This window comes from Seriola aureovittata, chromosome 22, assembly GCF_021018895.1.
Source record: "Seriola aureovittata isolate HTS-2021-v1 ecotype China chromosome 22, ASM2101889v1, whole genome shotgun sequence".
Lineage (NCBI taxonomy): Eukaryota > Metazoa > Chordata > Actinopteri > Carangiformes > Carangidae > Seriola > Seriola aureovittata.
In genome coordinates this window covers 551,458-568,723 of record NC_079385.1, presented here as the reverse complement: position 1 = coordinate 568,723, position 17,266 = coordinate 551,458, and the positions used below count along the sequence as shown (strand labels likewise).

Below are 17,266 nucleotides of genomic sequence, written 5' to 3'. Positions count from 1 at the left end.
GTGTCAGTGGTTCAGGAAATCAAACAGACCCAGTGATTATAACCGTTAAAAACACTGAATAAAGCAGTTTCACATTTAAATAAAGTGTTTGACGGACGCTGTACGGAGGACAGAGACGTCAGGGAAGAGTTGGAGCTGAGATTGATGCTAACCTTTGATTTGATTGTTTCTCTGATAACTTATGAACCAGACGTTCAGCAGGTTTTTACCCGCAGCTGAATTATCCTCAGAGGTGTCCTCCTCTCCATAACAAACAGACCAGGCGATGAAAACCAATAGAAACACCCATAAAGCAGTTTCACTTTAAAAAATCCAAGATAAACCGCCGCTCTTCAGTGACACAGGACAGGATGTCTCCAGCAGCTGGGAGCTGAGCTGTCTAACATTTGCTTGCATTAGCTTGTTTCTCTGATAACTTCACATCCAGATGTCCGATGACTAAAATCCTTCATCTGGTTCAAATATAGTGTTGAAAATCACTGAGGTGTAAAAAGTGTATGTCGCTTAAAACCAGATAAAAGTCAATGTTGAGCTTCTGGCAGGAAACCACAAAACTGACACATGGTAGCCCACATCCAACCCCATAACAATATGGAGGACGAATAATGCCTTCTTAGAGCATTTTTATTTTAATGGTATTGATCAAACATTGGCTTATCACAGTGATAGATAACAATTACCAATTTATAATTATTTTCACTGAAATTGTACTAGCAAATTGTTAAATTATGTTAAATTGTTTTGCAAATAATTTCACGACCCACTTGCAATACCTGTGCAGCCCACCAGTGGGCCCACAGGTTGGGAACCACTGTCACATGAGATACGATGTCATTGACAGGTGACCAATGAAACATTACCTTGATTAAAATCACAGATTTCTCTGGTCTGAGAATTGATGGAAACATTTGGGATGATGTAAGAACACAACAACATATAGAACATAGGTCTAGTCGTTATTAGACATTATAATGTGGAAAAGTTACAGATTATTACTTTAAAAATGCAACTCTTACAACTGAGACTAAGTCAGGTCTCCAGTCTGAGTACCTGAGGTACCACACAACTTTGTGTGAGAATTAAAGATCAACTGAGATTCTGAGAGTTTCCCTCTGCTGGATTATTTTGCAACAGGGTATGAACACAAACAAACTGTGAACAGATCAAGATACTGTCTCCTCTGCTCCCTCTGGATTATGTTTTTCAAAACCTCACTCATCCTGTGGTTCACTTAAAGTTTCTCAGGAGAGCCACTTGTTTATTACATCATTTAGTTTTAATGGAATCAAACAAACTTAAACTTTACTGTTGGTGGGATCATTGTTTAGCCATCACCTGACTGCTGTTGTAGTATTTCAGACTATTAAAGTTAAAACTGTTTAATGATTTATACTAGTGGATATTTAGGTGCTAAGGGTGAGTGGTCGTTTAAACATCTGCCTCAGGGAAACTATTTACAACCACTGATAAAGATCACCTATGGCCATGTGTAGGGGGGCAGCCGGAGGTAACAGAGGTAGATAATTTGTAATTTATATGTATATATTAACTGTCTTCCTTTGAGCATGCTGAGCTTTAGGTGACATTTAAGGTCGGAGTCAGATGGGAAGGAGGAAGCCAGCAGAGCCAATCAGAAGACGACAAAACGCCCGTGCACATTTCTTTGTTTGTACTTGTATAAATACACTGGATCAGGGAAAGTTAGGTTGTCAGACTGTGGACTGACCAACACTTGTTATTGGTTAGGAAAAGGCACATCTGGTCCAGAATTCTGTAATTGTTCATTGCTTGCTGAAAAGATTCACTAAACAATTTGAACTAAATTCTTTGGTGTGGACATTCACTGGTCTTTTGAGTATTTTGAACACTGCACTCACCCTGTGGGGGTGAGAGTTTTTTTCTCTAAACAGCAAAAGCTCCTTCAATTTGGTGACCCCGACGTGATGCTTAACTGACCAGCAGCGACTGGATAATGAGTGCGGGAGGCAGGTGAACACTGCGGAGGAGAAAAGGGATCCCAAATAATAAGGTAAGCACCACCTTTTTAACAAAAGTGTGCAAATTGGACAAAACTAAATTATCCTCCAGCATGTAGTTCATTCTTCATCCTGCTAGTATTTAACGTGTAATCTAAGTAAAACCAAGCAGTGAGCAAAAAGCAAATAATGTAGAAAATTTTGGACCTATAATTCCTGAACTCTAGTGTTATTTGTGTATACACCTTGTGTTTGTATGTTGTAGGGGGCCTACACATACTTTTATTTAAGTAGGGGGCTTCGGGCCTTAAAAGCCTACACCTTGTGTTTGTATATGTGTTCAAAAGGTGCCAGGGGCGCCTAGTGTCTAATGTAAAATTGTGTTATTATAAGGGGAATTTTGGGTGGGCCTGGTGTATGTTAACCATACACGCATTTCCAAGAAGGTAAAGTATTGGGGTGGTTTGGATGGATAATTATTTCATGAATTAAAAGATCGGGATACTGTGTGAAATTTAAACACCCAGTGAGAGACCACAGCCTCTCCTTACGAGGGAACTGTAGAAGATTGTCTCTCAGCAGCCCCGATTGACCTACAGGAGTCATTCATGAGATATTTCCATGTGTGAAGTACATTCATTAATTTGTATCGCATAACTGAGGAATTAGTCTGTAAACATGGAAGGGGAATTCAATCGTGAAAAAGCAGAGTCTAACATTCCCACCCTGAAAAAAGATTTTGGAATTCCAGGGACTTGGGGAAAGAAATGGGAAGTAATAAAAAACAATGTGCTAGTGTGTCAGCCAGAGAAGAAAAGAGGAAAATCTTAAAACATTTAGAGGACTGGTACGGAACAAAGCGACGCCTTGACTGGTTTCCACATGAAGACATAAAAAAAACTCTCCAGACACGACTGACACCACTAGGACAAAAGACCACCAACTACACCACAAACAGAGCCACCAGTTAAAAGAGTCATTGACTTTGATCAGGATACGGAACAAGGAATCATGCATGCAAACTCAGGACAGGGGTCAGAGATTACAGGGGGGTGGAGAGAACAGTGGGAAATTGAGAAAAAGAGAGAACAGTGGCTAATTGAGAAAATGAGAGAACAGTGTAGACTGACGACTCAGGGAGCATGTGGAGGGAAGGATGATGATTTATGGCTAGAGGGAGAGAGTAAGAATGATGGTGATGATGAGGGTGACAGAGAAGGTGAAGAGTAGGTATCAGGAAATATACGTAGCGTTATAGTAGAAGGGACAGGATTAAGAAGGTCTGAGAGACTTAAAGAACGTAAGGACAGAGAAGAAGGATTCCAACAATTCAAAGATCTGCAGATGCCCCTATTTGGAGGAGGCACGCATAATGTTCCAGCAAAATATAAACCATTTTCATTGGGTGACATGACAGCCTTAGTCGATCAGTTGCCTCCTCTTAGGGATGGAGCCCAACCATGATTAAACAAAGTATCACAGCTCACACAAGTACAGACATTTCACACATCATATGGATGCCCAAACTCAAAAGCAGAAAAAGAGAGAGGGTGAGATGGAGGAGCTTAAAGGTCAGCTCTTAAAGCTGCAGCTACAACAGGCTAGAGATCAGGTGACAGATACGAAAGCTAGTGCTAAGCAACATAAACAAATGCTGCAAATGCCTTCTACAGATGTTGTTGCTGCTCCAGCGCTTTCCCTATCCCCATCTCCCCCTCCTAACCCTTCCCCTAATCCATACCCTTACTACCCTGTACATATCCCAGTGCCAGTACTCACACCAGGTCAGATGTTCCAGGGTCCAGGAAACCAGGGAGGGTATCATCAAAACAATGGACAGAGAAAAGGAGGGAAGGCAGGCAATAAGGGAGGAGCAGGGGGAGTGAAAAACAAGGGATGCTTTATTTGTGGAGCAATGGACCATTGGGTCAATGATTGCCCTTATAACAGCTATGCTCGGCAGCAGGGAAGAAGCGGTGGTCCCCCAGGGGGAGCAGCTTCAAACCCACCCCAGCAGGCACCCAATCCACATATGGCCCCAGGAGGATGGCCTGCACATCTTGGTTCATGGGGACAGTTCCCACAGCAGCCATAGGGGTGCCAAACAGAAGGGGAACTACAGGGCTTGGCAGCTCCCTGTTTTTCTCTGAAGGTGAATGGGAAAACAAAATGGGTCATGGTGGACACAGGAGCTTGCTACTAAACCTTGAGTGATCCACCTTGCAGACTCTCATCCACCTATGTTTCTGTTTTGGGATTTTCTGGCACTGAACAAAATCTGCCTCTCATGGAAGAAACTGTTGTGACTGTGGGAAACCAAATGCTGAGACACTCTTGTCTACGCACCGGACTGTCCTGTGAACTTGATGGGAAGAGACTTGTTGGTTCGCCTGGGAGTTGCAGTGAAATGTGCACCTCAGGGAACAACTATGCATTTTCCAGATGGAACTGTGATCACCTGCAGCTCTTCTATCGATATGTCTGTTAAGCAAATGCCCCTGGGTGCCTCTGCTCCATATACTACTGCTGAACCACCAGCTGATGTATATTGGGTATTGTTAAATACAGAAAATAATCCCTTGGTAGAACAATTTGATTTGTGGGCTCCGTGGATTCACTCTCTCAACTCCTACCACTCTGTTCCCGACCCTCCCCATTGTACTTTATATTATGACAGGAATGAAGATTGGATATATAAGGCTGAATTTGAAGACAAAGTAGAAGGAGATACCTGGGCCCTGCATGTAGAGGGCAAATATGTGGGAGAAGGAGTGGCAGCAGCAGTTGTGCTTCCTGAGTATAGGAAATCTTGGTATAAAATGTCTAACACTGCCACCCCCCACGTATCTTTGGCCTTGCATGTGTAGCCGGAGCAGCCTTGAAGTCCCGACCACTCTGCGTTGTGTTCAGGTGCAATATGAGATACCGGACACTGGAGATGCTGCCACGTGAATTTTCTTTATTCTGTTCCCCACAATCTGTAATGTGACATTCTGAGTGTGAGCGTTTACACATTTCCACGACCGGCTACCGCTCTCCATCAGGTTAACGATCACTGAGACTTTGAAATGAAATAAATTTTAAACTAAACATTCCTCCATAAACAATCAGCTGCACCCATACCTGTAATGTGACATTCTGAGTGTGAGCGTTTACACATTTCCACGACCGGCTACCTAACACACAAAAACAAAGACACAAAGATAAGGAGAGATGAATTAACATGTGCGCTTAGACGCACCCCTCAGCACCCACACCCACACCCACAGGGAGAGCTCCGGCAAGCTAGCTTGCTCTCTTCGTTCAACGTGCAGATGAACAACAAACCATACATGACCTAAAACCTTTACAAACACATCACAGACCAATATTCTCACATTTAACTGCTTCCAACTACACTTAAAACTTAAAAAATGAACTTTTTAGTTTAAGCTATTTCAAACACTTACCGCTCTCCATCAGGTTAACGATCACTGAGGAGAGGCGGATCTGACATCACAACCGACATCATGGAACTTCAAAATAAAAGTGCTGACTATGAGAATAAAATAACCATAAAATGTGAAGCCAAAATTAATAAATAAGGTTACCTCATTCTGAAAACAATGTTAAATAATGTTGAGATAACATAAAAATAATCATAAAAATAAGTCAAAACACATAATAGAAAGGATTTTGGTGAAATTAATAAAATAAAACAAAAAATTATACAAAACTCTTTCCTTGTCTGTTACACATGCAGGACATCAGGCTAAAGAGTTGGGTCTTACAGGTTACTCCAGACATTTTGTGCCTGATTATGCCGGTAGGACTGAGTCTCTGCATGCACTGGTTAAAGCTCAGGGGTGCCGCAATCTCAGTGCCAAGTTGGACTGGACGGTTGAGGCTGATTCAGATTTTATTTGTCTCAAACAGGATCTGTCACAGGCCACATCTTTGGCGCCCCCTGATTACACTCAACCGTTTTTTCTTGATGTTTCTGAAAGACAAGCGTCTGCATATGGTGTTTTCTATCAGAAACAAAGGGGGATTAGGAGAGTGTTAATATACTGCAGTGTACTGTTTGATGTACAGGAAAAAAGAGCCACTCCATGTGTCAGATATGCAGCAGCAGTTGCTAAATTGACAGAAAAAATCACACATGTAGTCATGCACCACCCACTGATAATCTTAACCTCTCACGCTACAGTTGCATTTGTGACATCCTCTGCATTCACACTGACACCACTAAGACAGAGCAGGATTCTTAAAGTGCTAACACAACCACACATAACATTTGTACATCAAGGAATCAACATGGCAGAACAAATATTGGAAGGGACACCACATTGTTGTATAACAGTTACACGGGACAGGACCGAGGTGAGGACTGATTTGAGTGAAACACCTTTGGTAAATCCTGAAGTGGAAATATACACAGATGGCTGTTGTTTCAGACATCCAGACCGTGGGTTGCAGGCAGGATACGCTGTGGTGGAACTAGGGATAGATGGGACCCCCAGAATACTCAAAGAGGATGCGTGTCAGCGCAGAAAGCAGAACTAAGAACAGTCAAAGCAGCACAAGAAACTGCATCAGAAGAGACAAAAACTCAGTGGAAGTCAAAAGGGGGACAACAAAACAGCCAAGGAATATGGCATGTAAATAGTCAGGTGATAATGCCCCCTCAGTGGCTACACAGCATGTTGACACAGACTCATGGACCTGACCACAGGAGCACTGGACAAATGACACATGACTTACGACACTGGTGGATTGACGGCAAGAATGCTGTAATCAAAAACTTTGTTAAAGATTGCTCAGTGTGTCAGAGATGTAACGTAAGACCAGCCCTTAGAGTAGAGGCTGGCAAGTATCCAGAACCAGCTGCACCAGGTCAGGAAATCACTATTGATTTCACAGACATGTGAAGCCGTGAAGGTGGGAAACGTTATTTGTTGGTGATTGTGGACTCCTTCTCACGGTGGGTTGAGGCCTATCCCACCGCAAAGGAGGACGCCACATCAGTGATAAAATGTTTGATAAACCACTACATTCCCACTCACGGTTTTCCCAGACTAATTCGCTCTGATAATGGAACACACTTCAAAAATAAAGACATGGAGAAAGTTGAAACCGCCTTAGAATTAAAACATAGATATGGGACTGTATACCATCCTCAGTCTCAGGGCAAAGCGGAGAGCATGAATCAGACATTAAAAAACAAATTATTAAAAATTGTAATGTCATACAAACTAAAGTGGCCAGAGGCTCTGACTTTGGCCCTCTTGGGAGTGAGATCTGCAGTAAACAGGGAGACTAGTTTGACTCCTTTTGAGTTACATCACGGCAGAGAAATACCTGGTCCAACTCATTCCCTGAAAGAGATTTCTAATGTGGGATATAAACCATATTATGTGAAAATAAACGCTCTGGTGTCAGAATTTTCCATCCCCACAGATTCACCAACAGGAGAGAGCTTCTCCACGCGGGAACAGGAGCCAGAGCTAGGATCAGGAGGACCTCCAGAGTTCCTGTATCTGAAGCTCATAAAGAGGAAGTGGAGTGAACAACGGTGGACAGGATCATTCAAAGTGACAGCCAGAACAAACTCGGCAGTGCACATTTCTTTGTTTGTACTTGTATAAATACACTGGATCAGGGAAAGTTAGGTTGTCAGACTATGGACTGACCAACACTTGTTATTGGTTAGGAAAAGGCACATCTGATCCAGAATTCTGTAATTTTTCATTGCTTGCTGAAAAGATTCACTAAACAATTTGAACTAAATTCTTTGGTGTGGACATTCACTGGTCTTTTGAGTATTTTGAACACTGCACTCACCCTGTGGGGGTGAGAGTTTTTTTTTTCTAAACAGCAAAAGCATCTTCACTGCTCTCTGGAGTCTGGGGTTAGACTTCAGCTGATACCAACACCCCATTCCTCCACTCAACAGATCAGCTGTTGCCAAAGATGAAACCCCCACATGCTGCATCTTCTACTTGTACTTAGTCACCAACAGTCACATAGTTGTCATTTTCGAATTTACATATGCACAAGTGATTTTTCTTCTTTCCTATAAACACCATGTATTATGAGTATAGTATAGGTGATAACATATTCTTATCGCCCACCTGCCGACTAAGGATATCTGAGTGTGAGTGTGACCAGATGCATGCTGCCTGCCAATGATCTAAGAGCTCAGATTTACTGTCCCCTCCTGCATTGTAGGGTTCCTACTTAGTTTTCTGTTTCTCCAAAGCTTTTCCTGTTTTTCCACACTGACAGACCCTCTCCTCCCTCTGGCAGTCTGACTGTGAGAGAATATTCTCTTGTCCACCTAATGAATGACTGACTCAAGGTAAAAGGTCAGTGTGAGGCCCTAGGTCTCTGTGCCCCAGCTACTGCCATAAATCTTACTAGCTTTGAGACGCTGGGGCGGCTCCTCCAAACAAAGCTGTGTTTGTTCCTATGTTCGGCTGATACTGCTGGTGCCAGGGCTGATAACAACAGACCTTGGATGAGCATTAACAAGTGGCTGAGTGTACTAAGAATCGGCACTCGTACGTATATATTCATATTTCCTTGTTTATGGTTAATGAGCCAATAGTGTAGTAACACATCCCTCTCCAACCCCTTCTCCATCTTATGGGGTTATTTGACCAATTATGGAGTGTAAGCTTTTTATAGTATTCTTTCTAAATGTATAAAACCTATCCCCAGAGGTTCCTGCTTCAGAATTTAGGTGGCATCATGCACAGAAGCCTGTATTGATGAATCCTCCTTTTTCCTTGATCAAGCATCAGTAAACATCCTCAGCATAAGACATCCTGGACTCCAGCGCTCTTTCTTCACCACCGATGATAAGAATTTTCCCTAACACTGACTATGAGGTTATACAGTTACAATCAATACAGAGTACAATAAACATCCAATAATTTCTTAGCAGAAGCTATTTATATCTACAACAAATGCATTTTTCTCCACGAGTCTCATCACAACATCCTGTACTTTCAGTTGTATGATGTCATCATGTGGAAGAAGTTTTCAGTTCCCAGAGTTAAATACCATGGTTACTAATAAGAGTCCTGTTTGATATGAATTTAAGAATATTGATATTATGAGCAAATATTATTGTTATTATTAATATTAAAGTATTAGAAGTTAAAGTACTTGTTATAGAAAACAACCCCATTAGCAGTGTTTGTGTTTTCATATTGGGTTATTAAGTGACTATTCATTTTATACTTTAGAAAACAAACAAGTTACTTTGGGAATTATTTTGTTAGTCTCTCATGGTCTTATATTTTCCTGTTCTGTTTATCATTAGCAATAGCAAAGCACTCAAATTCAGGTTCTATGTTCCACACAAAATAAAACTCAATAAATGTTCTTTGATATTATTACATAAATAAATAATACTTTATTATTATTGTAAAAAAAAAAGTATATTTTCAGAATACTATGCTTAATGAGACCAAAAGTTGATTAGTGGACTCTAATGTATTTTTAATATGTTGCAATAATAATTTAATAATGTGGACAAATACTTGTGTAACGTGAGGGTTCGAGGAATGGTGGTTAGAATCACTCTTTATATAAAGAAACAGCAGAATGGAGACGGATAACTTTCTCAAGCAGTACTTTACTGATCACACCTCTGACTCGTCACCACAACGCACAAAACAGTCATGTGACTTAACTAACCAATCAGAAGCTACAGCGACTTAGACTGAGGTAACTGTTAAAGAATCACATAAGCAGATTCAACAATTTATCATTACTGTTCACCAGATGTAATATTATGATTTAAATGTGCAAACATAGATATGTAAATAATTGTGTAAACATTTTAAACACATCTTTAGTGAATTAACTGCAATATATGAATTAACTTGAACTTCTAAATCTTACACTTGGATGAAGTATTGAAATGTCAATTAACTTTTTGAAGAAATGTAAATGAAATGTAGATGACCTGTTTGCACCTCCTGACCACAGGTGCAGGTACAATTACAGTGGTTTTGCCTTAATTCATCACTCATTCATTCCTCCCTACTCACTACCCAGGGAGTTCAATGTGGAGGACTATATAGTGAGCTCATCAGTAAAATTAAAAGAACACTTTCGGATACTGCTCTGGTCATTTTCTCCACACCGTTTTCTGTCTTTCAGCGCGAGCGCAATGCATGACGGTATAAATTGCTTGGTTAGTGTCATAGACTGTATAAAAAGGTTAGTACTGACCATCGGTTGTACACTACTTTTCACGATGCATTCTGGGTCCATTATATAGGGTATAATAATTTACACTATCCATTTGGACAGCACAACAAAGTATGTAGTGGACTAGGGAGTGAGTAGTGAGTGATTTCGGACAGAACGATTGATTTAGAATGGAGGCAGTCCTTTACAAATCACCCACAATGCACTGCTAGCTCAAATGTTACACCCCTTCTTCCGGGTTTATCCAGTCCGCCTCCACGTGAATAATGTCAGAGCAGATCATAGTGAACGGAGACGAGGATGAGGAGTTTAGTGCCTTCGTGGCTCTTCATGCCGGGGCCCTGCGGTCCTCAGGAATACCCCAGATCTACTGGAGGAGTCTACACCACAAGATCACCAGCGAGGTCTGTGTCCGGCCCGACACCCAGCGTTTTTTTACGCTGTATCACACGCCTTACGTGTATATTAAGTTTTAAGTTATCATAACCAAAGTCATGTCCACTACATCAGACATCTTCCCCATTCAAAACTTGCGCGGTAAATATAAGGAATAAATTATCCTCTCTGTGTTTACAGGTGTACACACAGTTAGAGCATCACTCAGACCGGAAACTGAGTATGAATGTTCCTCTCGTTGATTCGACTTACAATTACAGCTCATACCAGCATGTTGTTTAAATGCTTCTCGGCCTCTATAGTCGGTTCACATGCCGTTTGCGTGTTGTCATTTCTTGTAGGTAAACTGTGAGAGTCACCTTGAGGTTTACATATTATTAACATAGCTGCTTCTTTGTGCTATTTACTGTATTCTGAGTTAAAGAGTGGAACTAACCACATACTCAACGTGTTGAAGCAGCTTCATTAGTTGCCTGTGCTGAAGATAACAGGCAAGCAAACTTTCAGTTGACCATTTCTTCAATGGAGTCTGGGGATGTCGGAAGAGAGTAGGCTCATTGTTTTCATATGTGATAGATTTACGATGCTGGGGAGGTTTTCGGAATCATGCAGTTCCAAGAAGAAGACGACGAGGACGAAGAGGAGGCAAACTGTGAGAATGAGGGGAAGAAGAAGAAGGACAATCCTGGAGCGGTGATCCGCTGTAAAGTGGTGGTGACCCGCGACAGTGGGCTCCAAGCCACGGAGCCGACCAGGTGAGGGCGCCACAAGCCTAGACGTCCCTCTGGACTTACGGTTTTAGCATCAAGTGTTCAGAATTTAATAATAAAAAGGGAAGAAAGAAAAGAAAAAAAAGAAAAAAATAATAATCATATAAAGTTTATAAATGGTGTACATATGCGTCATGAGTTATAGCCAATATTCTCTAAGCACCGCCCTTTGCAAAGATATTTTTGTTTAGGTCGGCCATGTTTTTCAATCGATCTTTATCATTTATGCTCACAGAAATGTGCATCTCAGTCCCTCCAGACTGTGTACAAAATTTGGTGTAAAGTAAAAATCCCAAAAGTTCTATTCATTTTACTGTTTTTCGGATTATGCAAATGTGTGTGTGCTTTTATGTAAAGTGCAATGAGCTGGACCTCTGTGTCATATTTTTAGTCAGTCAGACTTACAAAACTGTATTTTGGGGCATTAATTACAGTGCCCCCATCTGGCCAGTTGTGCTCATGTTTCTATCCACATCATCTCCAGTTATCCAAGTTTCATTCCAGTTTACAAGAATTTGAGCCACCACAGAAACTAATAATAATAATAATAATAATAATAATAATAATGGTGATGAAGATGAACACAGAAGGATATGACCCCGTCGGGGTTAGGACCCTAATAATGGAAAATAACTTTTGAAAACAGACTGAATCTGAAAATGACAATGAAATTTTGAGTCGGGCTAAAATGTGTTGTGTTGTACTTAACTCCACCTGACGAAGCATCTCCAGCCCTCTAACAGGATGTGACATGATGTGCTTTACTGTGGTGTGGTTGAGAAACAACCATTAAAAGGTTAACCACAAAGTGAGACGAGAGCAGAGAATATGTGGGAGAAGGTTCGACTGTTTAATCCTCATGGACATGTGTAATGTTAGAAAGTCAGTGAGGGTGGTATCATCTCTTCTGTCTTCCTGCAGTGTTTTCCTGGTGGATCATGCCTGGACCTACCGTGTGGATCACGCCCGTCAGCAGCTGGAGCAGATCCCAGGCCTGCTGCCCAGAATGGCTGCCCTCATGGGTGTGGACTACCATGGCGAGGCCCCCGACCCCGACACGGTGGAGCTGGTGATGGAGCACATGTGGAAATATAACCAGACTTATCACCTCTCTCACGGGGTAAGTTAGGAAACACAGTCCACTTTCACTAATGCTAGAAGTATGCAGTTTCATTAAAAGTTCCTCTCCACACATGTTTTAAACTGTAACAATCCTCTGGTATGATTATTATTTTGTTTAACATGTTTTAACACATAAAAACTGGTTCTGAAGCTCATCTACTCTTACTTCCTGATTGATAAATCTGGTGAACGTCTTATGGACCACCCACCAACTGCTTTCTCCAGGTTGATAGGTGAAAGAGCAGAGAGTATCAAGATGGTTAGAGGAGAAAACATCACAGAGACTCAGCCACATGTTTGAGCCTCAGTCAGACTCAGATGAGGAGTCTGTTGAGACCAGAATCAGAGACTAGCAGATGTATCAGAACGGTTAGCATAGTTAGCATCTTTTATTTGTTGATAATGTTTGTTAGCTTGTAACTGGCATTAACTGAAACAGAGTTAGTGGTTGTGCTTATGCTAACTCTCGCTCTGGCAGTGGTGTGCGTGTGTGCGTAAGTGCGTGTGTGTGTTGTTTAGTTTTAAAATAAATGAGTGAAGTCAATTTATTTATGGAGTATGGAAGCGTAATGTCTCAGAATTCGGACATAATGATCCCTTTGTTCTGAATTTAATTGTTCAGATTATTATCTATAATGATCTTGTTCTTAAGCGAATGCATTACACATCTGTAACGGAGCATGTTTACAGATGACATATGTTGACCTCTGTGTTTTGCAAAGTGATGAAATGATGAGATTGTTTCACTGCAGTGAAAACAAAAAACACACAATGATCAAATAAAAAGAAAACATACATTCATAATCCAGCCACAGCACTGTCTGACAGAGAATAAATAAAAACAAGTAAAAACCAGAATGTGATCATGTGACTAGTATCTAAGATGTATGTAGTAGCTAGTGTGTGTAGCAAATAAGAGGATGTAGTTACCAAGATCATGATATGTGGATGTAGGGACATAAGTTAATTATTTCATTAACCATATTGGCAAATTGGCAAATTAGATAGTGAAACAGGTGACTTGAATTATACATAGGGACAGTGGACTGAAATCATCATGTGTAAAAATAATGTGACTGGATTCACGCCAAAATAGGTTAGTTGGAAGAAATGATCAATTCAAAAGGAAGAACGTGGAAAAAATGGTGGAACATGTTAATCCACAGTAGGTGGAGATTCTTCAGTATATAGAGATACTTGTTGGACATAGGTGTGTGTGTTAATGAACCAGCTTCAGTTTCATTCATTTAATTTGCACAAATCAGAAATAAAATTCATGTAAAGTATACAAACATGATGATAGCAATGGGTGAAAATGGGGCACCGCAATAAGCCTCAGAAGCTTGTGAGTAGTCGCCCAGTCACTGCATGTACAAAATATAATTTCAGCCACAAGATACCTAAATCCTAAAATCCTAAAAGGAAAAAACTGAAAGGTCCAAAACATCGATCCCATCAGCACAAACAATAATTAAATAAATACAGAGATAAATGGAATAATAATATAATAAAAATAATAGCTCAGTAAAGTAACAAGTTGTGAAGACCTGGCCAGTGGATCTTCTGAGTCACCTCAACACTTTAACTTTTAACTTCTTTCAAGAAAAATATCTAACACTTAAGCAAATACTCAACAACTGAAGAAAAAGACAACAGCAGACAGAGTCGAGAGCAATCATTGAGATTTTACTGTAATATGCAAGCAAATAAGTTAAAAATGAGGCTGGGTTCATGAACACAGACACTGGCCAAAGGTGAAACTCTCCCAATACTGTATATCCTGGCGTTGTATGAACTTAGATGTCATTAATCACTGTCCATATCCAAAAGCTATTCACAGTGGGGATTTCTCGCAGCCATTGCCTGAGGCGTCAAGGGAGCCTTTGATGTTCATATTTTGTTCATTAATGGTGTATTGGTTTTATAAAACTCCCAAAAAATAAAACCATGTCTATTCTTTTACTTAACCAAATTATGTCAAGAGTGACACATGTATTTGTATACATCTTGAATTAAACACAGCAACATTGCTAATTGTGCCACAAATGTGCTGACTAAGTCTACACAGCCTTTTCCAAGTCTATGCTGCACTTTTTCAGGGAAACATGACTGTGGCTCCTATCCAGAGTCCACGTATAGGTCACAGCTCTTGTCTAGGTTTCTTATGTAGTTCATGGAGCAGAATACACTACATGGAACAAAATACACAACAAGAGGCCAGCCTTTCAGTTTATACAAGTTTAAACATATTGTAGGGGCAACTGCTGCTTCAAGTTCTTTTTAAAAGCAGATAGCGATAGTAACATTTTTACAGTGTTATCAGGCTCATTCACACCTGTGGACCTGTGCAGACCACACTAAAACTTAGTTTTCCTGTATAAGATGCTTTTTTCTGGTCTTGAATGTATGCGAGGGAAGGTAAATTGGAGGTCACAGAGTCTGTCATTTAGTTTAAGTGCTCCAAGTGGCAGAAAATGCCTCAACTTAGAAAATAAACCAACATATCTGGACATTTTTTTCATCAACTCGTCAATGTGAACCCCCAGGAATTTGGTGGACTTCATTCTCAATTTCCTGACCATTTATTTTAATACGATGATGTTCAACATTATTTTGATTTCTACTGGAACAAAAAACAGTACAAAACAGTTTGTATTGCTTATATTTAATGGTAGCTTATTGCACTTAAACTACATATCCACCTTAACCAGTTCCTCATTTAGGTTATTTCATAGTGCACATAAATCTTTATTTTGACTGAAGTACAGTAAGTCTTGTATTTAGACTCGACTCTGCTTTGTATCTGTGTGTTCCCTGCCTCTTGAGCGCTCATCCTCTTCTCTGAGAAAATTGATATAATGCAGTGATTGGTCAGGAGATGTGAGGGGTCTGGAGGGGGAGTGAGGGCTTCAGAGAAGTAACCTGTTGCAGATTTAAACTCTGTCCTGCTCCTGATGTGTTTTCAGTCAGCGGACGAGAAGGTTCCTGTTTGGTACATCATGGATGAGTTTGGCTCCCAGGTGGAGCACTCTGACCAGCCGAGCTGTGGCATGGCTCCCTTTTTCTACCTACATGGCCAAATGGCCTACACTGTACTCTGGCCCCTGCAGGACCTGCAGGAAGGAGGTACATCCATACACACAAGATTAACACAGCCTCATAGCACATTCAATTCCTCCATTACACTGGGAGGCATGTTCTTTAATCACCATGAACGCACACAGTGTAGTTTAGTTTGTCCGACACACACTGTCCTGTGTGTGTGGGACAAATAGTCACTAGAGTAATTAACCTGCTACTTTAATAGTCCCCAACAAAAGCACCATTTCCTCCTGTTTTAGGAAATTACTGAGTCTTGTTAAAAATACTACATACAGTATGTGTGAGGTGTTTTTAAATATTCATGCCTCAGTAGGAACCAGTGGGCTCAGAGCTGAGCGGCTCAGGAGGTAATGAGACAACATTGCCACACAGCAGAATTGGACAACTCATTATTATGTCCACAGATGAAGTAACCCGTGATTATACGTATGGAGAGACAAACCCCCTGGTGAGGAGATGCCGCCTTTTACCGTGGATACCTGCTGATCTAGAAGGGGTCAGCAGTGCCACCAGTGAACCCCCAGACTCATACTATGAGGTGAGGACATACATACAGCACATCACCTGTGTGAAGGAATCAGGTCACTGGTCACTTATATATATTACACTGATAGAGCCAAGCTGGCCCAGTCCCCCATGATAGTTGCCATAGAAACCAAGGTTGTAGCAAGACCCTATGCTTGTAAAAGCCATGATAGAGGAGAACTCTACAAAGAAAGGCCCCATTTCCTAATGCATGGATTTGCACAGGTTCAAACCCAGAACCTTCTGGCTGTGAGGTGCTAACCACTGCACTCCCGCCTCTTAATCTATCAGGGTGTCTCAAAATTGTAAAATTAGATTTTGTCAAACAGGCCAATTAATGCACATCAAGAAATTACTCAGCACTTGTAACTCATAGTCATCAACACCAAAGCAAAAAACAATCTTTCATCTATTATGCTGCACATGCATTTTAACCTCAGCTCAAAGTTCGTGCTCTAAGCAAAATTATGTTACATGGCCTTAGCAGCAAATAAGTATCTTTATGCAATTTTGGCAAAAATATACATGATTATAAAGGAGAAAAGGGGAAAAAATGTCAAATGTTTGAATAAGAGAGCTCCATTGAAAGGCTCCAGCTTGGCTTGTTGGGTAGCTGTCTGTTTTGGTGTTTTGTATCTTTGCCAGGGACTGAATTCTGTCTGTGCTAGTCAGAATACAATGAGTTAGATAAGTGAAGAGTTTTTTCCCTCACAGTGTTTACATACTATTTTCAAAATTGTCATAATGTGCAAAGGTCAAAAGGGTATTAAACTGTCAACTACAAACCCAGGTGTAAGTTCCCCCGGACGTGGTGGTCAAGAGTCTGCTACTGCTGCAGCCTGCACCAGGTGGAAGGTGCATCTGTCAGAGCAGTGTCTCAGGCAAGAGGGCCTGAGGATTTGAGAAGGGGTGAGCCTTGACCACACCAGCAGCTGGCCTCTCAACAAAAATACTATAAAACAAGAAACACTAAAGTACCAGTATAATAACTTGAGCTCATTCAACTTGAGTTTGAGCTTTTACTAGAAACTAAAGATAGAAAGACACGCAACTTTATGCAGAGAATGAAAGATGAGTACAGGAGAACTCAAAAACAGAGAGAAAAGAGCAAAAAGCAGAGAACAACGCTAGTCCGGCTTTTTATGACTGACCAGGTCTATGTGTGGATCA

The 17,266-nt window shown here is 40.9% G+C and overlaps 1 protein-coding gene across 2 annotated transcripts in view; it reads left to right on the top strand.

Annotated features, from left to right (window-relative positions):
• The first annotated feature begins 10,411 nt into the window (after positions 1-10,411).
• Positions 10,412-17,266, top strand: part of ttll12 (tubulin tyrosine ligase-like family, member 12) — a 36,371-nt gene continuing 29,516 nt past the window's right edge. Inside the window, exons 1-5 of one of the 2 annotated variants that reach the window (XM_056367836.1) lie at positions 10,412-10,585; positions 11,154-11,332; positions 12,269-12,467; positions 15,436-15,595; positions 15,976-16,109. In XM_056367836.1, coding sequence (XP_056223811.1) covers positions 10,448-10,585; positions 11,154-11,332; positions 12,269-12,467; positions 15,436-15,595; positions 15,976-16,109 — 810 coding nt within the window. In that variant the 5' untranslated portion in view covers positions 10,412-10,447. The remainder of the gene's footprint in view (positions 10,586-11,153; positions 11,333-12,268; positions 12,468-15,435; positions 15,596-15,975; positions 16,110-17,266) is intronic. The other variant, XM_056367837.1, reaches the window with a different exon arrangement.